The following is a 21,070-nucleotide window of genomic DNA, read 5'->3' on the forward strand; positions in this document are numbered from 1 at the left end:
TGTGGACATACATTGAGACAGTATTATCTGGAGAGACCGAGACCCAAATACATGCCTCGAATCTCAAAGTCCAATTTGTATCCATATATAAGTACTTCTCCCCAAAGACTCCATGTCTCTACCTACATACGAGTCCATATAGGCAGGTACAGCTAATTTAATTGAAAATTTCCCCACTCCTCTGCCCCCTAGACTATGCCTTGTCCGACCAATATAAAATAATGATAAGTGGCCATGGGCATTGGTCCAGGAGTCGAAATTGGATTAAAACCACACAAATCAAAGCTTTATCATGTGTCCAAACCGGGCGGCCGTCGACTATGTGTGGACATGTGTGGACATACATTGAGACAGTCTTATCTGGAGAGACCGAGACCCAAATACATGCCTAGAATCTCAAAGTCCAATTTGTATCCATAAGTACTTCTCCCCAAAGATTCCATGTCTCTACCTACATACGAGTCCATATAGGCAGGCAGCTAATTTAATTGAAAATTTCCCCACTCCTCTGCCTCCTAGACTATGCCTTGCCCGACCAATATAAAATAATGATAAGTGGCCATGGGCATTGGTCCAGGAGTCGAAATTGGATTAAAACCACACAAATCAAAGCTTTATCGAAGAATGTAGAAAAGTGCCTCCTCCACTATCTCCGTTCCCTCACTAAGAAAGGGTTTTCCAAAACAGTACGATATTGAAGAAATAGGCCTGGAGGAATTTCTTCGACCCAATTCAAATGTTTATGCCAACTTGGTACGAGTGACAGAAGATTCGGTTATCTCTACCACTGACTCAGAGCCTGTCAAAGTGAACATTTTCAAACTGGAGACTCCCGAGGTAAATACCTAGCTGTTATTGATCTGTCCTAAATCATCTGATTCTGTGCTTTATCAAAAAGATTGACTCAGAATTTTAATTTCAAAGTCTACCTATAAATTGTTTCTGGAGTTCTTTATAATGGCCAATGTGGCTTCATTGTCTTCTGTATATTAAGAGTTCCATGTGTAATAGACTAATAGAGAACAACCTTGCTTAGGGGGGTTACCTCTAACTCAAGACCCAATTACTGTTGAAAGTATCTAAATACCTATTTACCTAGCACTGTTGTAATTCTAACTCCTTCATTACAGCCTCCCCCTGCTGCTAGCAGCAGTACCAGTGGCAACTCAGATGACCCTAACGAGGTACGCTACATCCGAGTGCTGTCTGATGGTGAAAACTCAAACACCAATTCCAACATCATCAAAGTCTTGCCTGCCAACTGCATTAGCACTGTTGTAATTCTAACCCCTTCATTACAGCCTCCCCCTGCTGCTAGCAGCAGTACCAGTGGCAACTCAGATGACCCCAACGAGGTACGCTACATCCGAGTGCTGTCTGATGGTGAAAACTCAAACACCAATTCCAACATCATCAAAGTCTTGCCTGCCAACTGCACGGTTCAGAAAAGTGGCACAGTTCAGTATGCCTCTGTACCGGGTTCAGCTGGTACACCTCGTATGAAACCTTTGTTAAACATGTCATCCCCCAGTGTGCCATCAGTTGGTACAAGGACCCCTGGGTCAAGTCTGCTGACAGGACCAAGAGTTATAGCTTCAGGTAAGTGTTCTTTAGGCTGCTGTAGAAACAAAATTTGGTCTGTACTCTGTTTGTGAAGAGTTCTCTACTATGTATCCATTAAAATCCTATTAAGTCCATTTGCCCCAAATTTCATTTTCCCCGTCTTGTTTCAGCTTAAAGTTGGCCGGTTACCAGTTGGTAGGTCTGAACTGGCTGGCCGTCATGCACAATCAGCAGCTATGTGGAATCCTGGCTGACGAGATGGGTCTCGGCAAAACCATACAAGTGATATCTTTCCTCGCCTATCTGCATGAAGCAGGCCTGTCCAGGCCCAAGAGTCCTCATTTGATTATAGTTCCTTCCTCCACACTGTGTAAGTACAAAGTACCGTCTCGCTGGAGGACGTCAAACTGTGACAAAACCAGCCCTGTTAAGCCACAGGCAATAACAGTGGCTCAATTGAGGGTACCTGAATGCGACCAAAGTCCGTCTCAGGAAGTAGGGTACAACGACATAATTATGTACCTGAATATCCCTCATTAGAACCCTACTGTTCGGGGGCCCCAAGACAAAATCGTCAAGACGTTTTTTTTTTACCTCAAAATAACAAGATAAATAATTAAATTAAATTGACGGGGTATTTTACAGAAGATGATTTCAAAGAAAATGTCGCCAAAGTAATATAGTGCGTCTACAGCTACACTATAGTTGAATGAAGTAGAATGACATCAACCTTAACCTAGGGAAAGCAGGTAAGATCAAAGGAATTTATAAAATAAAAGTGGATGGATTTTCAATACTCCTACCTAATAGAAATATGACGTTATGCTAATATATACCCTATTGTATTTTCAGCCAATTGGGAGAATGAGTTCGAGTTGTGGTGTCCAATGTTGAGGGTAGCTCTCTACTATGGATCTCCAGAGGAGAGGAGAGCTATTCGAAATGATTGGATCAAGACCGACTTTGCCAACATGGATGTGATTCTCACTACGTAAGTGTAAACTCGATTAAATAACTTATGTAGAGTTAACGATGTTTTTTGTAACGAATGTGAAGTTAGTAAAATTTAGGTGGTTCTGTTTGACTGGAATCCATTTGCACTGGGGACCATGGACTGGAGCCAAATTGACTCTTGTGTAGTGACCTTCGGAACTTGTTTAGCCTTGATTTCCTTGTGTTTAAACTAGCTGGCGGGGTAGCGCCTAATATTCCTAAATAGTTTTTTGGAGCTTGGAAGTTTTTACTTTTTTTTTAACATCCAAGATGATTTGGGGGCTCACCCGACTCACGGTATTCTTTTACGGATAACTCAACAAAACTTCCACTTGACCCACCTCGGTGGTGTAGTGGTCAAGGCGCTCGCCTGGTAAACAGGAGGGCGTGGGTTCAATCCCAGCCGAGGTATGGAATACCTACTCAATGTATTGGAGGCACCTCAGGAAGAAGTATCCAGCTCCTCTGGAGGTCGACAGGTAAGGATGGGCATGCTACGACACAGATCACATGCGTCTAATGTAGCAGTTGTTTCATTGCTACGAAACAAAAACGGCGGTGGAACACTCATTAGAAAAAAATATAGGTCCTTTTTTATTCCATCTGTTACACGTGAAACCATATAATTTTAATTGCTAATCTTCCTTATAAAATGGAATTTTTGAGGCATTTGCCAGCTAAAAACAAAAACGGCGGTGGAACATTCATTAGAAAAAATCTAGGTCCTTTTTTATTTTATTCCATCTGTTACACGTGAAACCATATAATTTTAATTGCTAATCTTCCTTATAAAATGGAATTTTTGAGGCATTCGCCAGCTATACCGCATAACTCGGGTTCGAATCTCAATAATTTTATTTCTAGAGCTAAGGGACTGAAGCTTTTTATTATAATTATTATTATCATCATCATTAGAAACTTCTTTTTTAATACTTTGATTTTATTATTTCAGCCTCCCGGAAAACGGCGACTAGTTGGAGGAGCACAATCCAAAACGAAAAGTAAGTTAAACACCAACAGTTGGGGGGGGGGGGATTACTTCAAGTGTTTTAAAACGCAGAAAACTAGAGAAATGAAAATTTGAATAAAAAAGAGTACTTATTATTTTCAATCTCGAAACACATGCAGTTAAACCTTAAACCATTGGACCTTGAACCAAATGAAGCTTTAAACGATTAGACTTTAGACTATCATAGGTTATTGTTTCAATAAAAGCACAACTGTACTATTCTGTTTTCAGTCGACATAATGCTAATAGGTATTGCTCACCATTTGATTTTCAGAGAGGAAAAAAACCGCCATGATGGATTCAGATTCTGAAGACGATGCGAGATACGAAGACAAGAGAGTATTTGACAGGTGAGGGTCCCCTCATTATGATTATAAATTATTTACTTCAAAAAGATATTGTACCTCGGAACCGCTTTCGCTTTACTTTAAGGCACATTCCTATCTGAGAACGGAAAAGTTGGGCTAGAAAATGTCTCTCCTCTCGGGATTTGAACCCAGAACCTTCAGGTTTTGTTAAGTGTAAGAATTGGAGTTCAATCATCAATTCTCCTTTAAATAAAACACACATTAAAAATAAAAATGCCTGAATTGAGAATATTTCTAAGGCAATCGCGTACTGCAGGCTTTTCCTGGGTTGGGTGAGGTTAAGATGGAGAGGCGGGTAACTTGTCGCTGAATGAATGGTAAAGTCCACGTCCACATTACGAAAAACCTTATCAGTTATACCTACAGTGGCGTTAAACCCTTATGGCCGGGTCCACAAATAGAGTTTACTTAAACTCGTTTTAAGTTGAACTCTCTTATAAAGCAATCTGATATTTGGAATTTTTAAAAAATGAACCAATCAGATAATCACAATCAGACTGTTTAACTTAAACAGAGTTTAAACTCACTTTGTGGACCCGTGCTTAATAAAACAAAAATGAATATTCTCACTCACTCCGATAGCGCATGAGGGATATGTGAAGCCGGTGCTAGCTTCCAGAGACATCTACGTTGTGTTTACTCCTCCCAGTCGTGTGTAAGAATTGGGGTTCAATCATCAATTATCCTTTAAATAAAACACACATTAAAAATAAAAATGCCTGAATTGAGAATATTTCTTAAACTCGTTTTAAGTTGAACTCTCTTATAAAGCAATGTGATATTTGGCATTTTTTAAAAAATGAACCAATCAGATAATCAGATTGTTTAACTTAAACAGAGTTTAAACTCACTTTGTGGATCCGTGCTTAATAAAACAAAAATGAATAATCTCACTCACTCCGATAGCGCATGAGGGATATGTGAAGCCGGTGCTAGCTTCCAGAGACATCTACGTTGTGTTTACTCCTCCCAGTCGTTCAGCTCCCTTCTATTCCAAAGTTCGAACTAATTTTTCTCCTGTTCCTTATTTCCTTTTCACAGAAAGAACAAGCGACGTTCGAAGTGGAGCAGGTGGATCAAGCGAAGCGAATCATCAGTCCGTTCATGTTGCGACGTCTGAAGAAAGACGTCCTCACCGAATTGCCCAAGAAGACTGCCCTAGTTATCAAAGTCCCCATGATTCCGTCCCAGGCCGAAAAGTACCGGGGCCTTATGGAGGATTTCAAGAAGACGGCTAATCCTGAAGGTTCGAACAGGAGTAACGAGATATCCCACATGTCCATGTTTATGATGCTGAGGAAGATGGCCAATCATCCGCTGGGTCTGCGATATTATTTCCAGGTAAGTGACATGTTCTTGGAACTCTTAGAGTTCTTAAACCCTTGCAAGGCTTCGAATCTATGGAGTACTTTTATTTTCCTGAACAGAACTGTCCGACTGTGTGGCACAGTTCACAGTGCACCTTAGTTAAAAGTTTGAACTGAGACACCTAGTGGTGTCAAAACATGAGCATTGTTAAAGCACTGAAGACGAAGAAGCAGAACTCAGCGAATAATGAATGTCATCAATTTCATGAGGGAGACAGCAATGTGTGGTTGGTTTTTTACCGATAGGTATATGGCTAAAATTGTAACTTTTTGGTAACCAATTTTCGAAGATTCTATCCGATGTACCCACCTAACTCGTGTGTATTTCTTACATTTTTCTCTATTTCTTCAGGAAAATACTCTGAGGGAGATAGCAGACTGTCTAGTTGAGGATCCAACGTACAAAGGAACAAACCCCCAGTATATTCTTGAGGATATCTCTTGGCTGTCCGACTACGATATTCATCAGCTGTCTCTAAAACACAAGGTAAGTTCCCAACTTCCTACTCCTTGAATATGCTCTCACAGGATTAGAATTATACCTACACATTTCTCATCAAGCGTGAACGTCAAGAGTTCGAAGCGTCGCGTCGCCCGGCCTATACTAACACGAAACAGAGTTTCATTAATACTTCACAACTCAACATTAATATTCTAAGAACAGATTTGAATCAGTGGTAACAAGTTTGTTTGTCCTTCAGAAAGCTCCGAGTTCGATTCCCACCAGCGACAAATTACTTTTGGTGTTCTTGTGATATGCTCCTGTGATAAAAGTACATAATTTAGCTGTTTTATTTCTACAGAGGAACAGCAATGCAATTATCTCACGTCTTGTTTTATTATTGCTATTATTTATTTGTCAATAGATAACATTTATTAGATTTCCTCTTGCCTGCCATTCGTACTTTGAATGCCCAAATTCGATTCTTGGGCTAGGCTAGGATTAGGAGAGAATTGAAAAAGAAAGAAAAAATGGATTATTGAATGACTCGACTTTTTTTCTTTACTGATTTGCTAATTTGCTTCCCTACAGACACTGGACTGTGCCAAGTACAAAGTGCCTGACGATCTCGTCGTGGAGTCCGGTAAGCTGAAGAAGTTGGACGAAATCCTGCCCGACCTGAAGAAGAACGGACATCGCGTGCTCATATTCTCGCAGTTCATATTCGTGCTGGATATATTGGGGCACTATATGGACATACGAGGCTGGAGACATTTGCGCCTGGACGGAGCCACTCAGGTGTCTTCGAGGTAAAAAAAACCATCTCTTTTACCAAATTCCAATAAGTAATACTCAAGTATAAGTAGAATAGAATATACCTTGTTTATCCTGCTAGCATGAGACTTTACCCCAGCAGTTTAAACAAGGCTCGTGTATTTTATGGGTTTAACAACATAGCAGAACTTTCTGACCAGCCTAATTAGCTTGAAGCGTATTCCTTGTAGAACCAATGGAGCATTGGAGCAGTATAGTATAGTGGACTTGGTAGTATAAATCGAGCAGTATTATAATAGGCGTAAGTACCTGTATGACAAACGGACTATTAGAGGAAAAATATAGACAAAATATAGAAAATATTTGCCTTAATTTGTTTAAGAATTTAACGAGGTAAACCAATATGATCCCTATTAACTGTTAGCGTAATGGGACTTCTAGTGTTAAGCTGACAGTCTAAATAAAACACTTCTTTTATCTCATTGCTCATGCTAAAAGCATAATTGACCATGTTACCGATCTACTGTCATATACATTTTAATACAAATTATGTGGGAAAAATTCTTTGGCATTCGGATTTTGTGAAAATTAGATAATGCTTGTTTCCCAGAATGGAATTTCGTATGTTTTCTTTAATTTGTTATTTATTTCCTTCGGGCATTTCAAGATAACTCCTGGTCGAGTTGCAGATTTTTTCGCTAAAGCAATATCTTCCCTTCCCTTCTGTGTCTTGCTATATTCAATAGCTTCAGCATCACCTAAACTGTTTTAATGTAATGGGCATATGTCCTATTTGTTCAGCTTAAAATTCTGAATAAATAAAGCATTGTATTCACTTTGTGTAATTATATTCACTAGCTTCAGCATCACCTAAACCCTAAACTGTTTTAATGTAATGGGCATATGTCCTATTTGTTCAGCTTAAAATTCTGAATAAATAAAGCATTGTATTCACTTTGTGTAAATACATTGTTTGTCTTTACACGACGCGACGGGGATTTTTTAAAGGCAGAAAAAGAGCCATGGCGTTGAAAGTGGGATTTGACATCGTTTAATAACGATGATGAATTACAATTTTCAGTAGTGGTTAACGTGATGGACTTCGGATCCGGAAGTTGATCTTTCGAATCCAAGTCAAGTCATAAAATTAAGCACAGTGTATTTGTGACAAATATTCATGCTTAGCGCAATTAAAATTAAATTTTCAGGGCGCTATTCCACGTCTTACTGTTCGCGCAAAGAAAGATGTAGAACTTCTTGCGCGAAAAGTGCAAAGTGAAAATACCTCATATGTAATGATGCCCTCTGCAAATTTGTGGACAGAACACCGTTTTATTATATTTTACTCGTACAGTATGCATTGAAAGAAACCATATTTCTTGAATGTATTTTCACTGAATATGTTTTAAACCCCATAGTGTTTTTCTAACATAATTTATGATTTTATTTCAACAAAAAATAAATAGCTTCATAGGAAATTTCTGTTGGTTTTACAAAGAAAATAAATGAGTGGATAGTTAATTTTTAACTTTAAATTAAATAAACCAACTTTTGTTTCAAATTATTTTACCTACCAATGTGTTTTTTTATTTACTCGGTGTATAAATGAGATTGTATATGTGGTGATTTAAGAGTAAATACATTTCTTGTACAAATAAGATACTTCATCTATTTTTTCAAAGGTAATGTTTAAAAAATACCCAAGTCTTAAGATAGCTATGGAATTTTCAGGGATAAGCTGATGGTAGTGATCCCCAATGTATGACTTAAGGAGGGATTGTTTTCCATTCGAGTTGGAAAATTGAATGAAATATGGAGAACATAATCATAAACATTTCAAACTGTATAGATTTTCAGTTGACTTTGGAAGATGATGTGCACTGTAGCTAGAAATGAAAAAAAAAAAGAGCAGCAGCACATTGATTACAATGTAATGTGATCATTCTTGTGTGAAATTGAAAAAAGAAGAAAGATAAAAAAATGTATTTTCTTCTTTTTGTTCATTTTCAGATTTTCCTTCCAAGTGTATATCTTGTAGGTTATAAAGTTAAGTTTTTTGCCAGTGTATGTTTCTATGATTGCTTTTTATTTAGATGAAACACTTCTAGAACAGGAGTAGCTACTTTGCACATCAGATTATTAATTGAATTAATCTCCTAAGTCAAGGAAACATAGAGGAAGGTAGACAGGCAAACTACAGATGGACTATTAAAATGACAAGCAAACTGACTAGGTTGTAAGCTAGAAGAAAAAATTGTGTTGTAGTTAGTTTGTATTTCTTGTCTAGAATCACCTCCATCAATCTGTTTTTACTTGATCATAAAACCTATTACAGTGAAGTGGACAACCTATTAAAATGACAAGCAAACTGACTAGGTTGTAAGCTAGAAGAAAAAATTGTTTGTAGTTAGTTTGTATTTCTTGTCTAGAATCACCTCCATCAATCTGTTTTTACTTGATCATAAAACCTATTACAGTGAAGTGGACAAACAAATGGAACTGATTCAAATGGGAGATTGGCTAGTTGGTTCCCTACATACCTACTTGGGTAGCTAGTACCTTACCTACCTACAGCTACCTACCTTTAGTAAGACATTCAGGATAACATTTTCTCTTCTGACTTCTGGTATACTTACCTACCTACATAAAATACCCTTTAACAATTCCACACTTGGCTAGGTATTTCACTTTATTTTGGCTGGAGATGCATAGGTAGTTTCTGGGTTCTGTACTTCTGTCTTGGGGTTTGTAAAACTAATGATGATCTCTCTCTCTCTCTCTCTCTCTCTCTCTTTCCCTCCCATTTTCTCCTTTATTTATTTTCACCTCCTCCATTCTCTGTCTCCCATGTACTGAATTTCATTGTTTTTATATTTTCAGTTTTGAACTCTTAAGAAGCTGGAGCCAGCTCAAAATTCTAGGCCTATGAATTTGTACAGCTGACAATCAAACTCTTCCGTGCTTTTGCCACCTGAAAGGTAAGTTTCATAACATTTCATTCTGGTGGAGAATATTAGTTAAATAGTTAATATTTTCAATTAGTTATTAGGTGTTTACAAAGTATCATAAAAATGAAGAAATACGTGTTGAAGCCCTATTACTCTTCATCAAGATTTGATGTAGAAAACTGAGGAACTACAGAGTATTATGATGAATAAGCGTCCAACTACTTGACCTATCAATTTACTATAAGTAAACAGTAAATATCCTTCAGTCTCATTAGGCTTATCTTTTTTAGACCTCCTTGAGGTTCACATAAATTTGAACCTCGTTTTTCACTTCTGCTTCATGGGTGTGCTCAAATTAAATTCTTAAATAAAAGAGAATTGGATAATAATTAGAAGGAACACCTCAAGAACAAATAGTTATATTGAAGTCCTTTGTTTGTTTAGAATTTTAGATCAATCTTATTTTATTCAGCCTTTTGGGGTACATTTTCCCTCTGTCTTATTATTCCAAAGCATTTCTTCAAGAGGTTCTTTAACCATCTTTTGTTCTTTTCTTCTTGCCTTTCGTTTTGCACTTCATCAAAAAATCATTTATCTAAATTTCAAGTTTTTGGTGTGTATCCGAAACCTTTCACATTTTGGAACCCCTGTGTCTCAAGTCCCCTAGGTCCTAGGTGAAGGTCAATGGTATCAAGAATTGTTGAAGATTTGGTGAAATTTGGGACTTTTTCTTCCTACTTGGTTTTGAAACTGTTGAATAATTCAATGGCTTCTTTTCCTATCACTTTTGTTGAACAGAACGAACAACTTTGAACACTAGGATAGGTAGATCTCATTTTGTTCTTTGCTGCGAAACCACTTTGACTGCTGTGTGACGTATTGACTACTTGACTCCTAATCCAGAGGTGGCGGGGTCGAAGTCCGGTCAGGGTGGGCTGTTTTCCGTCAACAAAACAGTCTACAAAAAGTTCTGGAAGGTAACTGGCAGAATGTTTCTGTCCCCTTTTCATTGTCTTTGTCCTTAACTTTAACTCGTTTCATTGTTTACCACCCCTACTTAAACAAAACACATTACCTACGACGATAGTGTCTATTGTTCCCTTGGAAGTTTATCTGTTTGTTTATTGAATCTCAAGAGTCAAGCTTGGTGCTGTACTGGTTTCATTTGGCCTTGATCTGAATTTGTTAAAAGTTTCCTAAGTACCTTGTGTATTTTCTGCGATAAAGTACCCCTGATAACGGAGAAAAAGTGCTACTTTTAAGAGAGTGTGTGTAAAAATAGAGGTGGTATATCTTAACCCCTGCAACCATATAGTCAGTGCTTTAGCATAGCTATAAACTTGAAATAATTATCCTATTGTTTAATACGAAGAGATATCAGCTCTTAATGTATGAGTAGAACGTATCACAATGCTTGCGCCAAGAGAGGTGGTTTATGTGATGGCTTTACCTACCTCAGTATTGATGGATGTCTGCCTATCCCCTCTTGATGGTAGGTAGTAGCTACAGTTGTATGTATTTTCGCTATGATTGAGGTGAGTTGTGGGGCTTGGCCCTCGAATAATTGAATATGGACTCTTGTAGCTAAGAATTGACAATTTGATGGTAGAAAATGGGTCAGAAAATGTACCTTTTGTTTGACTAACTTTCAAGAGTTCTTTTTATCATTATTTCGATTCCTATCAATCCTATCATCAATCTTCTGAGTTCAATACTTCTCCCTTCCATCTTGTGCCTCATCGAAAGTTCACCAAATCTCAGTACAACTCTACCTTTCGCGCCAATTCGAGGGAACACTTGATTTCATTTTACTTCAGTTCAAAAAGTTGCAGTTTTGTATATTCGCAACGAAAAACCTAGAGAGATAGATCGATCGCTTATGTATTTTTAATGAGATGCAATGTACCATGAAATAATTTACATGTAATTCAGTCCGCGCGATACCGTGGATATATTGTTCTTGGCCATTATAAACTATTTGAAATAATAAAGCAATAAAAATAATACCTATGAAAAAATCGGATAGAAAAATCTCTAATGTGTTATAAATTTTGCACTAATCGCGGATTGATACACTTCTAGTACCTATACCTAGAGAGGTATGTTGATAGATACCTCAGGTATGTGTTGAGAGTTGAGATACGTGTACTTGGGTTGATAGTTGGTACCTATACTATTCTGGTGTACCTACTTTGGACCATTCTCTGGTTAGTTTTGTTCTAGCGAACTAAACCAATGGAACATGCTTATCTCCTAGGACCTATAGGGTTGCTCTACATTAAGTTTGAAGCAACCAGATTTTGATCTTAGATTTCGTCTGACGATTAGGGGTTTGAGTAAGGAGCTTGACTAAGTACCTACCTATTGAGGTAGCTGATGACGAAACAGTTTTCATCGTTGCTTCATACATGTTTTCTTTCTCTTAATATTTTATGTATTGAAATATGTTGGTTATGCATTGTCAAGATCCTTTTATTTTGAAGTCTCTCTTGCAGTTTCCATATTCGTTTCGTCCGGTCCTCCTATCCTGTCCTTTTCTATTCGATTTCGGGACGATAAGACCTCCGTAGTCACAGTTCCCTCTATCAAATCTCTTCACAAGACTCCCCCTCAAGTACGGCTAATGTGTATGTCCTGTCATTTGGATGGATACCAAATGATACTGCCGCTAGTTATAAATCACTTGGCATGAAGTGGTCCAATGATCAATAATAATTAGAAGGAACACCTCAAGAACAAATAGTTATATTGAAGTCCTTTGTTTGTTTAGAATTTTAGATCAATCTTATTTTATTTGCAAGCTATCTTTGTTCTTCATAAAGTTTCTCAAGCCTAGCATATTCTGTATCTACTATTTCTCTCTCTTTCTCCCACAATAGCGGTGGCAACACTGATCAAAACAACAGGCTTTGTTATGGATGTTGAGTTTTTTTCAACACAGAATCTGAGAATAGTTCTAAAAAAATATTAATTGTAGAAATATTAATTTTATAATACCTATTTGTTCTATGTATTCTAAAAATTATTGTTCTGCCTCAAAACGAAATTTTGGCCCCCTCAGTAATAAATTTGAATTTATTTTGGACCAATGCTTCATCCAAAACATCAAGACCTAGCAGTCCTAAGCACGTCGTATGTCAAAATAGACTTGGTAGGTATGTACACTTGAGTTAAAAAAAAAAACAAGTGTGTTGCACACATTTGTACCCTCGACTATACATCTTGAGTAAAAGTTCTATCACCCTTCTGAGCAAACCGACTGAAATGGGAGAGAAATTTTCAGCCTCTTTCAGTAGCCAGGATCATTCGAACTAAGCGTTTGAAAGATACCGATAATCCCTGAAGAAAACAGACGGACAAACTAAATTTTCAGCGTTTCATTAGTTCATTTGTATTTTCTGTTCGGCCATAAATTAACTGTTCACGACAGTTGACTTGGTTTTTAGTTGGAGGCACTGGAACACTGAAAAGGGGCGCGTGTATGGTACACATATAAATCCTAGTTCTTGAGGTACATAACATTGTACCTATGCTGAACATTGTACCTCTATGTACTTGGTGCCCTGGAAGTTAGGATACCTAGCTACCTATTCTAGTGTGTGGTTCCAAAGCTGTGTCCACACATAGTCGATGCCGTCGATCTACGAGGTGAAGAGATGAATCTATGTTGTCGAGGCAGTGTACGGTTTCAGTCGACGTCGATCGACGGCGTCGGCTATGTGTGGACAAACCTTAAAATAGCAATCAAACATCATCCTGCTGCCTGTTTCTCATTTCTGTTGGGAAAAAGTCACATCAAATGTTCAGAACTTTCTTGATCACTTCTTTGTATCTCTTGATCTGGACATTGACAGGGAAAGGGCTGAGGTATTGTTGGACATCCACATCCACATCCTATGTAGGGACTAAAATAACAATCCTCCCAGCACTGTTTCAGTGGACTACTCAATGAAGCCACCAGATCTTAACTCCTCCATACTCCCCATATCTGTAGAAAAAAGTCATATCAAATGTTCAGAACTTTCTTGATCACTTCTTTGTATCTCTTGATCTGGACATTGACAGGGCTGAGGTATTGTTGGAAATCCACATCCTATGTAGGAACTTTAAAATAACAATCCTCCCAGCACTGTTTCAGTGGACTACTCAATGAAGCCACCAGATCTTAACTCCTCCATACTCCCCATATCTGTAGGGAGTTGAAGAGTGAGTTGTGTGTTTTAGGATCTCTGACTCTGACTCCTTGTCTTACTCTTTACCTTTACACATCTAGTTTGTGAATAAAAGCTCCACTGTTTCCCAGCACAAACCCTACCAAGTTCTGATCAGAGTGACCAGAGTTGCCTCACTTTTGAACCTCTGTTGTTTCTTGGCTTGTGCCGTGCTTAACTAGAGGAACAATTCATAATTCTGTAATATAAATTTATCGCCTTGTTCTGTATTTGTACTGCAAGACCAAGAGTTCTAGACTTGTCTCACACTTTACATCTAGTTTGTGAACAAAAGCTCCACTGTTTCCCAGCACAAACCCTACCAAGTTCTGACCAGAGCTGCCTCACTTTTGAACCTCTGTTGTTTCTTGGCTTGTGCTGTGCTTAACTAGAGGAACAATTCATAATTCTGTAATATAAATTTATCGCCTTGTTCTGTATTTGTACTGCAAGACCAAGAGTTCTAGAAATCGACTTGGATTTTAATCGTGTGTTCCACATATCTGTGGTAGTTTATCATTTATAAATTCAATTTACTATCGGGAGACCAAGGCCCGGGTGCGTATTGGCATCTTATCTGGAAGTATTATGATTGTAGGAGAACTATAGTGTTAAAGCGCCATGTCTCAAGTCCCCTAGGTGAAGGTCAATGGTATGAAGAATTGTTGAAGATTTGGTGAAATTTGGGACTTTTTCTTCCTACTTGGTTTTGAAACTGTTTAATAATTCAATGGCTTCTTTTCCTATCATTTTTGTTGAACAGAACGAACAACTTTGAACACTAGGATAGGTAGATCTCATTTTCTTCTCCGCAGCAAAACCACTTTGACTGCGTGACGTATTGACTACTTGATTCCTAATCCAGAGGTGGCGGGGTCGAAGTCCGGTCAGGGTGGACTTTTCTGGCTATTTTTCCGTCAACAAAACAGTCTACAAAAAGTTCTGGAAGGTAACTGGCAGAATGTTTCTGTCCCCTTTTCATTGTCTTTGTCCTTAACTTCAATTTGACTTGCATTGGAAATGCGACCACCGCATAACAATACATTATCTTGTAGAAAGGGGCGCAACTTGAGTAGGGATTGAGATACTTGACAACAAACCAACAAGACTAGCAACTATCAAGACAAGAGTAGATGATATCTACCAGCTAGAATGCTAGATAGCTAGATACTAGATAGTTATGTACCCACTTACACGCGCATTTATGAACAAAATAATTAATAATTATTGGGATCTCAAGTATAGCACTGAAGCAGATGATTTTCGGCAGCAAACACTTCTCCTTGTAAAGCTTGAATTAATCTCAGCTCAGCTGTGGAGATCTTGTACGGAAATGGTTCCGGGAGGAAGTAACCGGCAGAATTTGAGAACTAGCGCTACAGCACGTAGAAGAATGTTCCACTTGGAAATTCTCGAAGCCAACATGAGAAGAACATTTTGACTTGGTTTTTGAGGTTCCAAATTGTGAAGAACCTTCAACCTTTCTTCTAATAGCTTATCATTGGATGACTGCTCATCTGGGGTAGCTAGCCAGGGAGGACCACATGACCATAACTTGTGTGAAATGAGTTCCTTGGGAGTAATTCCTCGAGACAGACAATCGGCTGGATTCTCCGTCCCCTTGACATGAAACCACTTATCTTCACTCAGTAGTTATGCGATTGTGAACTCGAACCAAAAGCATTAAAATGAGGACTAAAGTCTTCTTTTCATTGGCTTTTCCAGCAATGGATGTTGAAAAGCATGTTGATGCACAGAAGTTGAAGTTTTACCATCTCCAATGATCTGAGAAAAGAGAAAACTGAAAGATATGTGGATCCCTAGATCCCATTAATATGATTCTTGAGATGAGTTACGTTAACCTCTTTCTCCCTTTCCCCCAAAGGGATTTACCATGGGATTCATTAGACGAGATAGGATAGGGGGGTATGTTGTTATCTCATCGTTCTATGTTCATTGTCTCAACCATTTTTGAGAAGATTCCCCCCCATTTTTGGTAGATATTTCAAGGAGTGCTGAGGATATCTATGGCATACCAAATTTTGGAGAGCCAACTTTGAGATCAGTGGCCATTTGTGACCTGAGAAAAATTGGTGTCCATGTTCTGTTCACTGGAGAAAAATCCGCAATTTTGGTTGTCAACGGAGGCAAGTCGATTCCTTCATAATTCAGATAGGATTGGAAAGTTGGATTTGAAAAAGCCTTAACGAACTGACGTAACGGTGGGCGATGGAAAGCTGGAAATGAATAAAACACCGAGATGAGAAGACAAGGTTCGAATATTGAGAGAAAAAGAATGAACTCGCTTCTTTTAAATTTCATTTCTGGCAAATAAATTATTCAAGGTTTTCGAATATTGCATTGCATTGTGTTATCTACTTCTCGGATGTTTAATTCATTTAAAGACCAACAGGGAGGGTTCCAAGGGTGTCGATTGGAAGGATATTTCGAGAGAAAAGATTGTGGGTCCTGGTCCTGGTACTCCTGGTCCTAAGGTAAAAGCATAAAGTTCTGGAGATTCATTGTATTCTGGTATCCGCTTAAGGTAAAAGCATACAAGTCCTGGTGGTTCATTTTCTTCTGGTACCCACTTTTGCAGAAACCTACCTTGGTAGGTAGCATAGTGGTTGGCGCCCGCCTGGAAATCGGAAATGCGCGGGTTCAAACTCCTACCACGTCAAGGAATTTTTGACAGGAATAGCAGTACTGGTTGAGATAATGATCACTCGAGCAGTACTTATAGCTAGATCATTAGTAACACATAGTAGTACTCTTATCCATAGGGTGTTTTGTCATTCTTTCTTTTCACACTCTTCTACTATGCGAAGGGAAGATCCTAGATCGGCCTTGAAATAAATTGCTGGCAAAGAATCCCCAAATACGTACCTAAGTAGATTAATATCAAAGTAACAAAATAAACACTAAATATTTAGAAGAAAGAGAACAAATAGAAAGTATAAAAATAAATAAAAAATATATCAGTAACAAAACATCATCAATCTATCAGATGATATAATAAAGAATCATGGAGGAGTCATTGACCCAATATAGATGATATACGGACAGAAGGTTTAGGTTAGGAATTGAATGATAGACATGCTATCATAGTCAATAGATGGAGTAGTGGTCAGAAAGAGACCGAACCAGGATCAGAAAAAAACAACAACAACAACAACAACAACAACAACAACAACAACAACAACAACAACAACACCACCACTAACAATTCATTAACTACTTCCACTAATCATAATGAGAATAAAGTCCGTGTTGTTAGTTAATGAGTTTAGATCTTGTGGGTATATCTGTTGTGAGATTCAGTCAGGTTTCACATAAATGTATTGGAAAACTTTAACAGTTTGGAGGTTTTCTCCTTAAATACTTACAAAGAATCGAAAAAACAACAACACTAACAATTCATTATCTACTTCCACTAATCATAATGAGAATAAAGTCCGTGTTGTTAGTTAATGAGTTTAGATCTTGTGGGTATCTCTCTTGTGAGATTCAGTCAGGTTTCACATAAATGTATTGGAAAACTTTAACAGTTTGGAGGTTTTCTCCTTAAATACTTACAAAGAATCGAGAAAATTGTCAAACCAATGCCCGGTTTTACAGTCTGATTAATATCCACTAGTTATACGACTGTAAACTCGAACCAGAAGCTTTAAAATGAGGACTAAAGTCTTCTTCTCATTTGCTTTTCCAGCAATGGATGTTGAAAAGCATGTTGATGCACAGAAGTTAAAGTTTTACCATCTCCAATGATCTGAGAAAAGAGAAAACTGAAAGATAACCGGTTCTCTAAAGAATATTAACTGAAAAAGAACACATAGTAATAAAAAACGGTTTCAATTGTAGGTATTGTGTGTGTGTAGAGTGCATGGTCTGTGTTCTAATACAGGGTTTGCTTGGGGTTATCTTGAGGATAATCCCTAGCTTGGAGAGCTTACAGGGTCAAGTAAAAGAAAGAGGGCGGAGGGATTGGTTTTTGTCTTTTTGTAGTTCGAAATGTTGTGAAGATGTCAAACTGTTGAAGATAAAGACAGGTGCGGACTCATTGCTTGTAGTTACATAAAATGTATTTGCAAAGTGAATGGAATCTACAAATTTGTGGTAGAAAATCAAGCTTATTAAGCGTTTTCAGCAGATGAACATGTTAAAGTAGACGTCCGAGGAACTTCATATTTGGTAAATATGCAAGATTAAGTCATAAGTAATATTGTCAAAGGCGAGATTTTTCCCAGCACATCAACCAGAAGTTTTCCTTTTTGTTTTTGTTTCTACCCCAAAAACAAACAAGTTTGGGTGAACTTTCTTGTCAAAAAATGGCGTTCGAAGAAAAGTGGCGTTTGTTTTTGTAATCTACTTTGCCAACGCTTATTAAGCTGTGCTGAGAAGATGTTGGAATTTTTTTTTTTTTTTTAGAGGTCTGACAGAGGGAACTGTAACTGCTATGGTCTTATCGTCCCGAAATCGAAGAGAGAAGGAAGACAGGAACTGTAACTGCTATGGTCTTATCGTCCCGAAAATCGAAGAGAGGAGGAAGACAGGATATAGGACAAAGCCAGACGTTCCGAGAACGAACATTATCCGTTCAGGATAAAATCCGCCCCGGGCGGAAATCGAACCCGCGGCCTAGCGCTTACAAGGCAGATGCACTACCAACTAAGCTAACCAGGCTGGCTGTTCGAAGTTTGTAACTTACGAAGGAGTATGTGTCGGTGTTATGTTACGATATGCATAACTTGGGGGAAAGAAAGAAACAATCAGTTTAGTCGCGTCAGATTAGTCTGCTGACTTTTCCCGGCCATACTCAGGCTAGATGAGGTCAATGTGAGGAGGCGATTAACTTGTCGCCAAATGGAGGATAAAAGGCCCGTCACTAAAAATCTTGGCGCATCACTAAAAATCTGACTAAATGCAGTCAAAAATCTCCTATGTACAATTTTAAATCAGCTACCAAACAAAAATCTTCTACAAGTTTTAGGACCACATATAGGTACAAAACCGAACCGTGTAGGTATATTTGAGAGCAAACGCTCATGCTAAAAGCATAATTGACCATGGTACCGATATATTGTCATATACATTTTTAATACAAATTATGTGGGGAAAAATTCTTTGGCATTCGGATTTTGTGAAAATTAGATAATGCTTGTTTCCCAGAATGGAATTTCGTATGTTTTCTTTAATTTGTTATTTATTTCCTTCGGGCATTTCAAGATAACTCCTGGTCGAGTTGCAGATTTTTTCGCTAAAGCAATATCTTCCCTTCCCTTCTGTGTCTTGCTATATTCAATAGCTTCAGCATCACCTAAACTGTTTTAATGTAATGGGCATATGTCCTATTTGTTCAGCTTAAAATTCTGAATAAATAAAGCATTGTATTCACTTTGTGTAAATACATTGTTTGTCTTTACACGACGCGACGGGGATTTTTTAAAGGCAGAAAAAGAGCCATGGCGTTGAAAGTGGGATTTGACATCGTTTAATAACGATGATGAATTACAATTTTCAGTAGTGGTTAACGTGATGGACTTCGGATCCGGAAGTTGATCTTTCGAATCCAAGTCAAGTCATAAAATTAAGCACAGTGTATTTGTGACAAATATTCATGCTTAGCAGACACTGGACTGTGCCAAGTACAAAGTGCCTGACGATCTCGTCGTGGAGTCCGGTAAGCTGAAGAAGTTGGACGAAATCCTGCCCGACCTGAAGAAGAACGGACATCGCGTGCTCATATTCTCGCAGTTCATATTCGTGCTGGATATATTGGGGCACTATATGGACATACGAGGCTGGAGACATTTGCGCCTGGACGGAGCCACTCAGGTGTCTTCGAGGTAAAAAAAAAACCTCTCTTCTACCAAATCTCAATAAGTAATACTTAAGTACAAGTAGAATAGAATATGCCGTGTTTATCCTGCTAGCATGAGACTAAAATGTCCCTTTACCCCAGCAGTCTAAACAAGGTCTTGTGTATTTTATGGGTTTAACAACATAGCAGAACTTTCTGACCAGCCTAATTAGCTTGAAGCGTATTCCTTGTAGAATAGAATATGCCTTGTTTATCCTGCTAGCATGAGACTGAAAAGTCCCTTTGCCCCTGCAGACTAAACTAACCAAGGTCTTATAAACCAAGGGAGACTGTATTGTAAGCGCTAGATCGCAGGTTCGATTCCCGCCCGGTTCGGATTTTATCTTGAACGGATAATTTTCGTTCTCGGAACACCTACTTTTCTCCTATAACTGTCTTACTTTTCTCTTCGATTTTGGGACGATAAGACCTTAGCAGTTAGGTACTTACAATTCCCTCTGTCAAAACCTTGTTTATCCTGCTCGAATGAGACTAAAAAGTCCCTTTGCCCCTGCAGACTAAACTAACCAAGGTCTTATAAACCAAGGGAGACTGTATTGTAAGCGCTAGGTCGCAGGTTCGATTCCCGCCCGGTTCGGATTTTATCTTGAACGGATAATTTTCGTTCTCGGAACACCTGCTTTTCTCCTATAACTGTCTTACTTTTCTCTTCGATTTTGGGACGATAAGACCTTAGCAGTTAGGTACTTACAATTCCCTCTGTCAAACCTCTTTTTTTTTATTTTTAAAGTAGTAGGTACATATTTTTAATGTCTATCTCTCTTTTCTCTTTCTCCCCCAGACAAGAGCTAATCGACGAGTACAATCGAGATCAGGACCTATTCGCTTTCCTCTTATCCACCAAGGCGGGAGGTCTGGGCATTAACCTGACGGCAGCGGACACTGTTATCATACACGACGTGGACTTTAACCCGTACAATGACAAGCAAGCTGAAGACAGATGTCATCGGGTGGGACAAACCAAGTGAGTAGAAGAATACATTCAGGAGTTTGGTAACTTTCGAAACTTTCATGTTTTATATAGGTTTAAAGCCCTAGTTCCTTTTGAGCTTTTTCCCTGTATAGCCCGAAATAGCGGAACTTTGGTCCGGAATAACGGCCGAACCGTACCTTGAGGAAACAGAGCCCAAGGATATATTTGATCTAAATACTGTATCGAATCTCTATGCCAAGTTCGAGCGACTTTGGCTTAAATCTAAAGGCCTAAGCATTGCGAACTCTTTTTGAGCTTTTACAAAGATTTGACGGTAAATAGCGGCCGAACCGTACATTCCTCGAGGTCCGGCCTGCGGACACTTTTGATCATAAATTATGGAAGCTGTCTGCAATTTGAGAGATCTGTGGCTAAAGGTGAAGTCGTGAGAACCGCTAGTTCCTTTTGAGCTTTCTACGACCGCAGCGTACCTTCCTGAAACAGGGCACAAGGGTATTTTTGAATCTTCGAAAAGTGGACTGGAAGTTTTGAAAAAAATGGACTGGAAAGCAGAGAAAAGTCAGGGAATTTCATTTTTTGA

At 38.4% G+C, this 21,070-nt stretch overlaps 1 protein-coding gene and 2 long non-coding RNA genes across 3 annotated transcripts in view; all 3 read left to right on the forward strand.

The window, feature by feature from the left end:
* The window catches only part of LOC103505218 (SWI/SNF-related matrix-associated actin-dependent regulator of chromatin subfamily A containing DEAD/H box 1 homolog), a 32,040-nt gene extending 11,516 nt beyond the window's left edge, over nucleotides 1–20,524 (forward strand). Inside the window, exons 6-12 of the mRNA XM_026820570.1 lie at nucleotides 1,734–1,933; nucleotides 2,416–2,554; nucleotides 4,190–4,205; nucleotides 4,975–5,274; nucleotides 5,653–5,787; nucleotides 6,334–6,551; nucleotides 20,338–20,524. Coding sequence (XP_026676371.1) covers nucleotides 1,734–1,933; nucleotides 2,416–2,554; nucleotides 4,190–4,205; nucleotides 4,975–5,274; nucleotides 5,653–5,787; nucleotides 6,334–6,551; nucleotides 20,338–20,524 — 1,195 coding nt within the window. The remainder of the gene's footprint in view (nucleotides 1–1,733; nucleotides 1,934–2,415; nucleotides 2,555–4,189; nucleotides 4,206–4,974; nucleotides 5,275–5,652; nucleotides 5,788–6,333; nucleotides 6,552–20,337) is intronic.
* Nucleotides 689–1,238, forward strand: LOC113465771. Its single transcript, XR_003390380.1, has 2 exons — nucleotides 689–837; nucleotides 1,131–1,238. It is a non-coding gene; the product is annotated as an uncharacterized LOC113465771 (long non-coding RNA).
* On the forward strand, nucleotides 7,926–9,495 carry LOC113465773. The gene is made up of 2 exons (XR_003390382.1): nucleotides 7,926–8,198; nucleotides 9,397–9,495. It is a non-coding gene; the product is annotated as an uncharacterized LOC113465773 (long non-coding RNA).
* Nucleotides 20,525–21,070: the final 546 nt, after the last annotated feature.

This window comes from Diaphorina citri, unplaced genomic scaffold (assembly GCF_000475195.1).
Source record: "Diaphorina citri unplaced genomic scaffold, Diaci psyllid genome assembly version 1.1 scaffold157, whole genome shotgun sequence".
Taxonomy (NCBI): Eukaryota; Metazoa; Arthropoda; class Insecta; order Hemiptera; family Psyllidae; genus Diaphorina; species Diaphorina citri.